The sequence below is a fragment of the Mastacembelus armatus genome, chromosome 4 (assembly GCF_900324485.2).
Source record: "Mastacembelus armatus chromosome 4, fMasArm1.2, whole genome shotgun sequence".
Lineage (NCBI taxonomy): Eukaryota > Metazoa > Chordata > Actinopteri > Synbranchiformes > Mastacembelidae > Mastacembelus > Mastacembelus armatus.
This window is the reverse complement of record NC_046636.1, coordinates 7,316,177-7,329,893: the sequence shown is the minus strand read 5'-3', so window position 1 is coordinate 7,329,893 and position 13,717 is coordinate 7,316,177. Positions and strand designations below refer to the sequence as shown.

Here is a 13,717-nt window from a genome sequence, read left to right as displayed (position 1 = left end):
ATTGTGATTTAGCATTTTACAAACAAATTTAATTAACAAAATGTGAAGGTTTGAAAAAATAACTGTACTTTACCAATAAGATATTTTGTTGGTTACTTACTTCCAGGATCAGTTTTCAGTTTAACTTCATGTCGTTCAGTCACTGGCTTGTTGTTGTAGGTGGGTTGGATGTCACAGGTATAGTCTGTGTATGGTTTCAGTCCAGAAATTTTACATCTTCGTCCATCAGTTTCTCCCAGTGTTTTTCCTGTAGCTGTAACATAATTTTCATCATCTGTTTTGTTGTGTTTAATGACAGCAGGAAAATCAAAGACTTTATGTGACTGAACCTTAAATCAGAGAAAATGAACAACAGCAGATTGATCTGTTTGTCACGTTACCATCTCAAAATCATCCATGTGTCACTGCTACTGTAGATCAGTGACTCTGGTCCTACAAGCGAACACTTTAACATCCACCATGGACTATATACCAGCAGACTGAGAAACAGCTAATGCCACACTTTTTGTGGATATGGAAACATATGAAATTAAACTGTGATGTTTCAGTTATTTCTGGATCATATTTCATTTCTATTATGAATCATTTTCATAAAATTGTGACTTATTTCTATCATCCAAAGTCATTTGTGTCACTAAGCAGGCTAAAGTTAGCATGTGGCTCTAGAAGTTCAGGAATGATTCCCATTTTCTCAGTATGTTTGACTATTTAGGTAAACTAAACTAAACAGTTAAAGGAGCTTCAGCAAAGTTCAAAAAGCACCTTCCTGTAAAATGAAGAAAATAATTAGAAACTTAATCTAAATAATTGAACTTACTCTGCTGGTTGGAGTCAGTAGGCCTACAGCTGCATTCATAAGAAAGCTTCTTCAGGTTGGAGAGGACATTTCTACACTTCTGACTGGCTGTGTTCCACCTCAGCTCAATGGAGGTATCGGTTGTGCTGCTCTTTGTGTTGGTTATTGTGAGTTCTGTTGGAAAACATCAGACATCAGTAACAGTGAACTGAGCTCTGGTACTATACAGTAATTCACTCCACAGTATCTGAGGATAAAAACTTTTATTGCACTGAGGTGAAGTGAACGTCAACAGACCACAGTCGATGTTAAACTTGATAGCAGTTGTGTTTTTAATGGGGACACTGTTGTTCTTGATCAGACCAGTACAGCTGTAATCTGTGTAGGGCTCCAACTCTGACAGTTTCTTCTGCTCAGCAGGATTTAGATTTTCTGAGGAGACACAAACATGAACGAACAAGTAGCAGCCACTTTTAATGGCTTCTCAAAGTTCTTCAGCCTTTTTAATAGAATCCCTCATAAGAGTTCACGTTTGCCAATACTGTACTGTTTCAACCTGATGTGAATAATCAAAGCTTTCATCAGTTGCACCAGATGTGCTTGAGATAGAAACATAAAATGCTTGAACTGGTTAGTGGTTTGTTGAGTAATGTGTAAACAGAATTGTTAATAAAGTTAAGAGATAAGTGTCTTTCATAAAAAGCATTTTTCACAACTTCAACATTAAAGCAAATGAAAAACCCTCAAGTGATATTCTGCCTTTGTAACTTTTGCCAATATACCTAATTTTCAATAAGGGTTGATTCAATTTTGAGTGCAGATGTATATATATATAAATATATATAGTAAAGGAGAGTATTCCAGCCTGTGATATTTTTGTGATTTGGGTGGTGACTGAAGTGGCTGTGGATGAGGTGTTTGCAGGAGATTTAAGAAGAATACAAGTTAAATGTGACACTCACCCTGTGAAGATGTGGGTGCTAGAGGTACAGCCCATTTTGAATGTCCAAAAGCACAACAACAAAAACATTAGTGTTAGTCGATTCTTAAAATACATTTCTATATTTCCATATCTAATTTAGATGAGACGTTTTGTGTTTTGTGCCATGACATGGCACATATGGTTTATCTTTGTTTTCCATACGTAAAACTTGGTCCTGACACATATGTTGATTTTTGTGTATTTCAAATTATTGATCCATGTATCTTTACATTGACCACAATACTAGAGCAAAATTCGTAACTACTTAATGTTCAAGAAATGATTGAAGGCACATCTGTAGCTGCGCATATGCAGGAATTTTTTTTATAATTGGTATTTGTGGTTTGTGCCTGACGTCTGTGAATATGTGAAGCATTTCACAACGATGCAGCTGTATAGCAAGTTTCATGTCTTTATGCCCTTTACAGGTTTTGAGATACTCACAATTCTGTTCTTCCTCAAATAAATAACTGTTCACAAAAAATATTCATGAACAAAATTATAACTCATTAACTAACTATACCAGTAATAACCAGCAACCAATAATATGTTTAACATTTGAGTGTTTCCGGTGTTTTACACTACTAGGCTGTCAAAAAAGACACTTGGAAGAATAAAAATACATAAAGATTATTATGCTAAAGATAATTTTTCTTGTGTTCCTGGCCAAATAATTAAATAATTAGTTTACCAACTATACGCCACAACAAGGAAAACCTCTTCAAATAGAATATAGATAAGTCGGTTTTGAAGCTGGTTACTTACAGACGGCCAAATCGATGATCCAAGCCCAGAGCAGCAGGATCTTGAGACCACACTGACCCACCATGTCCAGAAGCTCTCCACACAGTGTAATCCAATTTGGGAGATATTCACACAGCAAAATGTTTTATGTTGTAGTTTTACTGAATGAGAGAAATTTGTCTGAACAGCATCTTAACTTAGTTCCCACATCTATAACCTAACCTGGTGGTTACAAGCCAAGTGAGCAGGACTGAACGCAACATCTACCTTTTACTCACTGAGATGACAGGAAGTTTCTTTTCCTCTCTGCCACTGTAAAGTGATTTGCTGATTTCTAACGTGGTGTAAAATCCAAAACAGTAAGAGATGCTAAACAGTTGAGAGTTGATCTCTAGGAAATGTGCATTTTGTCAGACTATGTTCTAAACCCAGTTTGTTAGGAGATTGAACCAGTAGAGTGAAAATTAGACCGGTGTAATGAGAATATGTGCATATAACTGGCATTTCTTTGTAACATTGTCTAACTAACAGTATATTTGATGCAAACACTAGACTTGGTTTGCTTCCATACTTAAAATTCGTGGTGGGAAGTGGTGTTTTCTTAGGTCCACCAGCCACTGAGCATTGTTACTTGATGCTTCCTGAACTATATGTTGCTTTTTTATGTTTTGTATTTGTACATGTTCTTATGTTTGTTCATGTTGCTTTTCTCACCCACTGCATTAAATATCTTTTCATTACTGTAATTTTTCCTCAACTTCACCTGCTGTTAATCTTCTGCCCCTATCCTCCCTAGAGAAGAGCATCTGTAATGCATCAACATTTTTGAAGTTTGTGAAGAAATTGGTTGTATTTAAGAGCAAATGATCAAATTCTGTATTGATGCATGTCTGCTGTTTTCTGCTTACAGATGTGATATGCAATATTGAATTATGGTGTTTTTATCTTCATGTAATCTAATGACAATGCTCTGCAGTGTCCCAGTCTTTTACACTGACTCAGTTTATTTTTCTGCACATCCTCTGAAGTTGGTATGGAGTCTTACAGAAAGTAAAATACAGGCAAATGATATTTAATGTTTGCATAGTTTGATGGACTCGTGTTGATGGACTACAATGGTAAGTTTGTCCTTGTAACTTCCATTTTTTCTGTAGCCCACCATGATAACCCAGACTGATACTAGAACACACACTGTTTTTGTCTGGCTCCCACTTGTTACACTGTGAAGTGACGTTGTTTATGTGACATGCAGCATTTTCCACTGACAGAAGGCAAGAGAAGGCTGTACTTCTCAGACACCTGGGGTGATTTGTCTTATTTTATCTATACACTTAGCTGTTACTGAAATAATGTTCATATTTATTGATTATTAGTTGATTATGAATTTGAACAAGTCATTATTTCTGCAGAAATGTAAAACTTTGGCTTAATTTTCACTTTAAAATGTTAAATGTTAAGTAGTGCTTATTGATGTGTAGAAAGAATATGGATTTTTTTTTTCTTCAAAAGATCAAATCTGATATTTCACAAAAACAGGTTGAATTTTGTTTTTGTATTTAGAATCCAGTAGAGGCCAGTCTCATGTTTTATACATTTTTATTATCATCAATATGTCATAGAAATATCAAATGTTAAACCTTAAAACATCCAGAAATAGCATCTTTACAGTAAAAGAAAAAAACATGCCTACAAACTAAAGTCTTTAGCTTTCACTACCTGCAGGTGGCACAAGTATCAAAATTGCAATTGAAATTAAAGCAGTTCATTATATAAACAACGTGACAGACTAAAACATTTTTGAATAGTAAATCATCATCAGTAAATCAAATTGATCTTTAACAACCTGAACTCCATCATTCAGCAGTGACACTAATCTGACCTGAAGTATTTTTATTAGATTAAATTTCATTATTAACAAATATTTTTAGATGGTCACTTACAGATAAAATCAGTAATGTCTGCGGCTGTATGTCACGGTGAGAGAGGATGTTCACACAAATGACTTTGTACTGAATCCAACACCTGTCACGAAAATGTGTGTGATGAACATGCACATGCTTCATATCACAGTAATTTGTACACCACATCATCACTACTACTAATAATAACAACAACAATAATAATAATAATAGTAATAATAATTCAGGCAGCACTTACGTAACCCTGACATGTCATTTCTAGTAGACAGGGTTGGTCATTTTGAACATTTAAAACACAGAGTAATTATTTAAAGACACTGGCAAAGCGTCAAGCTGAACAAGTTAAAGTCCAAGCATAGAGAGTAGATGATTTGGTCGGCTGCTCCATCAAGCTTTTCTTCCTCATTTAGTTTCTTCGTGATGACGTAGAAATGGACGAGCATTAACATAAACTAGAAGAATAAGAAAACATGACATGTGGAGGAAACTGTCTGCTTTTCAGTTATTTTACTTCTGTAATGAATCTTCCTGTTAAAAAAAGACCTACAGCTGAATAAAGACTTGTAGCTGTTTTGCTTCCCTAAAGCATGTCACTGTAGGATTTATAGTTTATTACATTTCTACAATTATTAGTTTTATATTTATATTTTATAATTTTCTGAATATTCGTCTTTCATACAACGATGAGTAATTTCTAGGAAATCTTATATTAATGATTGAACCTATAGCAAACATAATGCAATAATACTTAACACTGCCAATTAAACTACCAATATACTTAATGCTAAGGACTGCTGGCTAGGCAAGGCAGCCATGAGGACACACAAACACGTCCTTAAACTAAGTGTATCAGTGGTTTTACTGTGTTCTGACGTCTGATTGTGGCCACATGACCTTTGCCATGAATATCAGCAGTCCCTCAAGAGTCTGTAATAACAATCTTTTGTAGCTGCTGAGTATGATGGTGTTTGTTTGGTGTTTAGAGGGTGTTACTGGATAGAAAAGGAAAAGTCTACTCACTTGCTGTTGACTGAAGCATCAAATCATCACTGTGGACGATAAATATGTTGGTATGAAAAAATAATATAATATTGACTCAGATGGTATTTACTTTGAAGACATCTAATATTTAGGTAACTAACACTTTTCATTAATCTCTGTTTACAACACTGATTGAAGTGATACTCCTTGATTACTGTAAGCCCATTGCAGCACAGTCCTCAGCAGTAAAACAAAAGAGGCAGGTTGATATGCAATGCAGGAGATGTGTTCAAAGTTATCCTTACCGAGGGTTTTTGTACAGGTAAAGGACGATCCCAAGTGAGGCCACAAATGTGATGATGATGAGAAAGACCAAAAAACCAATGACAACTTTGTCATTATCTGTAAACAATTGTTACCACAAGAAAAATGATGATGCAAGATGCAAAATAGAGAAAGTGACGGTTTGTACTGTACTTTAGAATAAAATATGCAAAAATAATTTGACAATAAAATTAAGACAATTTGTAATATTGATTGAAACACTCACATAGAATAGAGACATCTTTTCTCATGGGCTCACTCTCAAATATTCCATTGAAAACAGTCACCTGGAAATATATTTAAAACATCCCTGTATCAGGCATTATGGCATTTGGAAAAATGAAAAAAGACACAATTCATGGAAAATGAATAAAACTGGAATGAAAAAGATGATACAAACCTCCACTGTGTATTTTGTAAGGTAGCTCAGATCTTTGAATTCAGTATTACATTTTGGAACATTTTGCAAAGGCACAACGTCAGTGCCACCTGCATAACGAAGACGCATTATGTATCTCTCCTCAGGTCCATTCAGATTTTTGGCTCGGTCACAGGTTACTTTAATCACATTATGCTCTGGAAAACCCACATTCAGCTTTGTGACTTGATCTGGTCCTGTAAGAGAGTGAAGAAAAATATATTCAACTTCAGATACAACACTTTATGCATATTCACAGTTGAAGTAATATTTTAGTTTTCTATAGCAGCCATTTCTGTAGTTAAAAACATTATTAGTGAGCTGCTGTATTAGTTGTCCTGGACATCAGAAGTGATACAAACACAAATTGAGCAAAGCAAAGAAAGAAATTACATTTACTGTTTAAAACCAACTAAATATAAACACAAAGTGAAAAGGAATAAAAGTAGTTATTATTAAAAGTGATTATTTTAGGCTTTTACTATTACTTGTTATTAACTTTATCCCACAGCTGTTATATATTTGGTAGAGGTTGTAGAGTGCCCTGACCTGGTCCTGCTCTGAGGGCTGGACTGCATTTCATTTTAAGGTGAGATGTTTAAATGAAATACAATAGAAATATTTAGTGAAATAAGGCTGTCGGGACTTACACTGACTAACTGACAAATTCAACTGATTCATTTCCAAAAAACTCACCTGTGAGATGGAAGATGATACACACATGCAAAACTATTTTTAAAATTGATTTTTTAAAGACTATAAGAAAATATGATTATTATTCAGTTTGAAAAATGTTTTAATGTAAGGATTACAATTTAACACTGAAAAGGTCAGTAATTACTCTGCTGCCACACTGCAGACTAATAAGTGAGCAGTAAGATTTATAAATAGGTCAGGACTGACTGAAGCTACAGTCACAGAGAATTCAACTGAGAATAATGACTTTTATTGGAATTTCAATTCTATAATTACTGTATATTCCTGACACATATGTATGGATCCTATTGTACTGGTTGGAGCTACATTGTAATGATTATTATAATGGTTTGGACTGTGTGAGAGATACATGTTTCTTTACATAATGTACATTGGTATTGCTCATTAATCATTAATTGTAATTTTCATAATGATCAGAAACAGAAATATGAACTTTTACTTGATTAATGTAATTGGCTTAATTAAATAACTGCATATTCCTTAAAATGTGAAGGTTTGATAAATACCATGAAAAAATAACTGTACTTTACCAATAAGATATTTTGTTGGTTACTTACTTCCAGGATCAGTTTTCAGTTTAACTTCATGTTGTTTATTCACTTTCTTGTTGTTGTAGGTGGGTTGGATGTCACAGGTATAGTCTGTGTATGGTTTCAGTCCAGAAATTTTACATCTTCCTCCGTTAGTTTCTCCCAGTGTTTTTCCTGTAGCTGTAACATAATTTTCATCATCTGTTTTGTTGTGTTTAATGACAGCAGGAAAATCAAAGACTTTATGTGACTGAACCTTAAATCAGAGAAAATATACAACAGCAGATTGATCTGTTTGTCACGTTACCATCTCAAAATCATCCATGTGTCACTGCTACTGTAGATCAGTGACTCTGGTCCTACAAGCGAACACTTTAACATCCACCATGGACTATATACCAGCAGACTGAGAAACAGCTAATGCCACACTTTTTGTGGATATGGAAACATATTAAATTAAACTGTGATGTTTCAGTTATTTCTGGATCATATTTCATTTATATTTTATGAATCTTTTTCATAAAATTGTGACTTATTTCTATCATCCAATGTCATTTGTGTCACTAAGCAGGCTAAAGTTAGCATGTGGCTCTAGAAGTTCAGGAATGATTCCCATTTTCTCAGTATGTTTGACTATTTAGGTAAACTAAACTAAACAGTTAAAGGAGCTTCAGCAAAGTTCAAAAAGCACCTTCCTGTAAAATGAAGAAAATAATTCTAAACTTAATCTAAATAATTGAACTTACTCTGCTGGTTGGAGTCAGTAGGCCTACAGCTGCATTCATAAGAAAGCTTCTTCAGGTTGGAGAGGACATTTCTACACTTCTGACTGGCTGTGTTCCACCTCAGCTCAATGGAGGTATTGGTTGTGCTGCTCTTTGTGTTGGTTATTGTGAGTTCTGTTGGAAAACATCAGACATCAGTAACAGTGAACTGAGCTCTGGTACTATACAGTAATTCACTCCACAGTATCTGAGGATAAAAACTTTTATTGCACTGAGGTGAAGTGAACGTCAACAGACCACAGTCGATGTTAAACTTGATAGCAGTTGTGACTTTTATTGGGACACTGTTGTTCTTGATCAGACCAGTACAGCTGTAATCTGTGTAGGGCTCCAACTCTGACAGTTTCTTCTGCTCAGCAGGATTTAGATTTTCTGAGGAGACACAAGGATGACAACTTTTCTTCAACAACTAATCTTTTTACCTCAGTAACTAGAAGCAGTTGATCAGTTGTGGTTAAACTTCAACTTAAAACCGACCAGAATGAAAACGTTAGTGACCATGTTTGTGCACACAAACAAGGAATTTGACAACAGTTGACTCAGGTCTCTGTGTACATTAAAGTTCAACTTTAAAACTAGAAGACAGGAGTTAAAAAGAAAGAAAAAACGGAATTAGAAGTGATATGTACAAGATTCTTAAACGAGTGAAACTAGCGAACAGGAGTGTGAGGATTAAGTATAACTGTACGTATAATTGTAACAGTGGTGTGACAACTTACATGAGGTAAGAACAGATGTGTAAATATTATCTGTGCACAAAGAACTTAAGTTTCCTCTTACACCAAGTAGAAGTGGAAACTGCTAATCCCAATCTCCACATATTTTTATTCATTCTATCAGAAAGTTGAGAACAATAACATGTTCTTTTTCCAGTCTTTCTATTTACCTTGACAGGTGTAATCAATGGAGAGGTTTTTACAGTTTGGAGGTAACTCAGGATTTATTTTTGCAGGAAGTTCAGTGGGAATGGGCTGATTTATTGTAGTTTCATCTAAGAAATCTGTAGGAAAAAGAAAAGAGCACATAGTTTAGACTGGAGGAAAATAAGTTACAGCACATACAAATCAAAACACAGGTAGAATCTGTTGTACACACCGACAGTGATGCTTTCGGTGAAGCTAAACTTCCCACAGGTGAAGCTTGTAGTAAAATCTGAACAAATGTCATTGGAACCAGGTTTGACACAGAATGTTTTCTCATCACATTGATGAGCTGGAATATTATTTGGTGTTGATTGTGAAGAGCCGATGTTCCAGTCACTTTGGTAACAAACATATCCAGGTTTGCAGCTGCTGCTATCTTTAATGTCAGTTTTATCTAAAATACACAAACATGTATTTTATAAACAGACTCCTGTCTTAAATGTGGAGAAATGTGAGATACATTAGAACAGTATGAATTATTTTTACTCACTCATTTGAGACGTCTTGGTTTTATGTCCATCACTGTTGTTACAGTTTATTTTGTCAGGTCCAACAGTAAATGTCACATGATGCTCATATTCAGTACAGGGCTTCAGGTGTTTGATTTCATGTGAATCGGTTTGATCGGAGAGTTGAAGTGAGATTGTGGATTGGCCTTCTTCATTAACGGTTATGGTGTAGTCACCAGCAGCAGAGCTTGTAATGTTAAACTGGAAGCCAAACTTTATGGGTGTAACATTGTAAGAACCTGAAAACCAGATCAACAGATTTATAAAATATCTTAGTTGATATGAACCAAGTGAAGACGTCTTTTTAATCTCACACACTTTGTTCATGTTTTAGTTGAATCTGTTCCTGTGATAGTTGAGAATAAAACACTTTCTGGACACTCACTGTAAAAATACACTGTCACTGTATTTGTTTTAAAGTAAGAAGGAAAAACAGACACTTGATACCAAAATAATTTCACTATGTTAGAAAACATGATCTGATACTCACACTGTGGAGGTGGGACTGGACGATGCATTACCACAGAAGAAGAGATGAGAAAAGAGCAAAACAAAACATTAATATGATTATTCAACAGGAGGAATCTAACAAAGTTTTACTTTTACCTGTCAGAACTACTTGTAATCCCTACCTGACCAGTGTCAGTGTTAGTGTCCATTGTCTGGACTAATAACACTCTTACCACAGTCCTATATCAACGACTGTATTGTATATATGTGTATAGTAAAGGAGAATATTCCAACCTGTGGTATTCGCCTGAGAGACTGTTTGGTTGGTAACTGAAGTGGTTGTGAGTGAGGACTGATTTGAGATGCTTGGAGGAAGAGTAGTGGCTGCAGGATGAAGAGCATGCTGGATGTCAAGTTCACACTGAAATACTTCACTGCCAACAGTCTTAGCTGATATGATACTTACTGTAACAACCATTTCAGGATTTAATCATGCTAAATGTACTTTGGCTAATAAATAACTGGAAACCCAGGCTGAATACATTATCAGACTTAGTGGCAGAATTGAGTATCTGATTTGAGGGCTCTGGTTTGAGGGTTAATAAGGTGAGTGTAGGTTTGGGGGCAGCTGTTGCTGCGTTGGTGACCGTAGGTGAGGAGGTTACAGAGAGTCTGGGTTTAGTGGATTTGTGTGTGCAGGTAAGTGGGCTGAATTATCTACAATCCAGGTAAAAACATCAAGACAAACACAATATCCTAATGTTTGTTCCTGTAAAGAAAAAGCTGCTACATGATGATGTCCACATAAACCCAGTTTGTTACAAAGATGGTGTCACTAACCATCTCTCCTTCCTCTCCTTCATGTACCTCTACACATTTGTTTTAAAAAGAAAACATGACAGAAAACAAAAGCTCTAAATCCTGATTTTTTCAACAATGTTCTGTCTCTTTGGCCAAAACTGTGTCACCAACAGCAAAGTTGCCTTATTGAGACCAACCTTAACAGGAGTATGACAGCAGTGGAACAGTACTGGCATAACTTTGTAGCAGTAGCAAACCCAACTTAACATCTTATTGACTAACCAATAAAAACTAATGTTGAACTAAAGTCAATGAAGTTTCAACCTGAACTCTAAAAGACAAGCTGCTATTAGAAAATCGAATGAATTCTTTTCACTGGATTAATAATCTTGTTCCTGTGATGGAAAAAACTGCATCTGCACCTAAAACGTGTTTATATGTGTCCATGTTTGAGTATCATTACAACCAATCTAAGATACAGTATAACTGGAAAAATGGACTGGGAAGAGGTTAGGCCAGGAGAAAATCACACAGTCCGTGTAGAATCTGATTTTCTTCTTAATTGACACTTTGCTGACATTCCAGACAGGAAGCAACATCAAGCAAACAAACAAAAAAGAAGCAATGCATTATTATATGACTTCATGGGTATAAATAACATAACTGATTTATAGCCCTCACTGCAGAGATGCAGTTTTATTATTAGTTTGCATTTGCTCAGCATAAAGCAAGCCAATAAGGAAACAATAGGAAAAATAGCCAGGAGTAAAGATCGAACTCATGTGTCCTTTGATTGTCCGATTACTTTCTGCATCGGCCTTGAACATGAATGAAACTCACCTAGGGGGACTAGGCTTTGGTGCTGAGGGAGTGTGAAGAGTAGGAAGTAGTAAGAGGCTGAAGCACAGAGGAGGCTGGTGTGGCACAGGGTATGGCAAAGCTGGTAGCTTAATTAGAATTTTAAACATTCATTCATTAAAATAACAATTTAATGTTAGGTATTACATTAGGTCATTTTAAACTCACCTGTGGTTTGACCTGGAAATGCAAAGAAGAAAAAAACATGTAAATAATTGCAACTTTTTTGTCTTGTTGTGCATCTGAACATACAACAACAGTCAACATCTGATCTATAAATCCTATTCTATATAACTTCTTTGGAGGGCCACATCGTTCTCGGCTGAAACAAGGAGGCCATTTTCATATGAGGTTGTACAACTTGGTTGCTATGACAACATGGCAAAGAACCACACTTGCCATTTCAGAAGTCAAACCACTTATATCACTGACTTCTATCAAAAACAGTCTTACCACGATCCTACATAGTAAATAGTTAAAGAAGAAAAGTCTAATCTATGGTGTTTGTCTGATTTGGGTGGTGACTGAAGTCGTGGATGAGATCTTTGCAAGAGGTTTAAGAAGAAAACAAGTACTGAAAGTAATAAATCAAACGTGATATTCACCCTGTAAAGATGTGGGTGCTAAAAGTGCAATTCCATTTCTTAGGTCAGAAAGCACAGGAAGAAAACATATGTGTGTTAGTCAATTTTATGTCTGTAAAATACCCTAAACATACAGAAAATATAAGAACAAGAACGTTTTCAATGTTTGAGAACATGCTTTTCCTATAAGGTTCTAGATAAACGTTTGTGACTTAGACCACACATCCCATGTATACTGTTCCTTTTCCGATCTTTTTTTTCATTCATATTAATTTAAATATTTTTATTTTAAATTACTATGTTAAGCTGATGTCATGATTTAATGAATCCTCCCATTAACATCCATAAAGCAACAATAATTAATAATTCATATAGATATCACAAAACTGATTACAGTGACTATCTGGAACATTTCAGAGGTGCAAGCACGTCTGTAGCTGCATCTATGCAGAAATTTATTCACATGACATATTTTTATTTCTTCATAAATGGTGTTTGTGGTTTGGACTGTCATCTTTGAATCATGCAAAGCAAGTTTCACATCTTCACCTTTTATAGGTTCTGAGATATTCATGATTCAGTGCTTCCTCCCATAAATCACCATTCACAAAAAATATTCATGAACAAAATTATAAATCATTATCAACTATACCAGTTACAACCAACAGCCAGTAATTCAAGATTTGAGACATGTTTTCAGTGTTTTGCAGTTCTAGGCTGTCAGGAAAAAATGCACAGAAGTATAAAAATAAATAACGATAATTACAATAAAGATTAAACTGTTTTTATCTTTGGTATGTTCCTGTCAAAACAGAATAATCATAACACACCTTTGCTATATTAATTCATAGAAATGGAATTTGTTAAATAGGCCACATTGGAACCTAAAAACTATAAATAATAGAATTTAAATGACAGATGTAAAGTGGTTTCTATTTGAAGATGATTTGACTCAGGTTTTTAGACTTTATTGTTGATGAGTCAGTATCAAAAATAATATGAACATTATATATTTTCTCAATACTTAAAACCAGAGATTGACAAAAGCATGAAAATGATTTCGTTTTCCTCAAATAATTACACACAAGAAAAATCAAATAGAATATAGAATTAGAAATGTCCTCTTTTACAGTGTTCAAGAGTTATACAATTTAAAATCTGTCTTTTCACATCTTCAACACTTAATGACTGTAGACGTCACCTCACAAAACACTTTTTTGTCTTCACAGTCCATTTTATAAAGATGTGTGTTAAGTCGGTTTTGAAGCTGGTTACTTACAGACGGCCAAATCTATGATCCAAGCCCAGACCAGCAGGATCTTGAGACCACGCTGACCCACCATGTCCAGAAGCTCTCCACACAGTGTAATCCAATTTGGGAGATTCACACAGCAAA

At 35.0% G+C, this 13,717-nt stretch overlaps 1 protein-coding gene and 1 long non-coding RNA gene across 2 annotated transcripts; both read right to left on the bottom strand.

The window, feature by feature from the left end:
• Positions 1–136: 136 nt before the first annotated feature.
• On the bottom strand, positions 137–1,239 carry LOC113139687 (uncharacterized). The gene is made up of 3 exons (XR_003296568.1): positions 1,094–1,239; positions 818–970; positions 137–253 (listed from the first exon to the last, which is right to left on the bottom strand). It is a non-coding gene; the product is annotated as an uncharacterized LOC113139687 (long non-coding RNA).
• A 3,428-nt stretch (positions 1,240–4,667) lies between these two features.
• Positions 4,668–13,679, bottom strand: LOC113139685 (receptor-type tyrosine-protein phosphatase C-like). Its single transcript, XM_026323060.2, has 15 exons — positions 13,601–13,679; positions 11,906–11,917; positions 10,373–10,462; positions 10,119–10,133; positions 9,610–9,867; positions 9,292–9,513; positions 9,083–9,196; positions 8,434–8,568; positions 8,158–8,310; positions 7,439–7,591; positions 6,147–6,361; positions 5,973–6,033; positions 5,728–5,824; positions 5,462–5,490; positions 4,668–4,893 (listed from the first exon to the last, which is right to left on the bottom strand). The coding sequence occupies exons 1-15, from the start codon at positions 13,662–13,664 to the stop codon at positions 4,844–4,846; spliced, it is 1,668 nt and encodes a 555-aa protein (XP_026178845.1). The 5' UTR covers positions 13,665–13,679; the 3' UTR covers positions 4,668–4,843.
• Between the last annotated feature and the right edge of the window lie 38 nt (positions 13,680–13,717).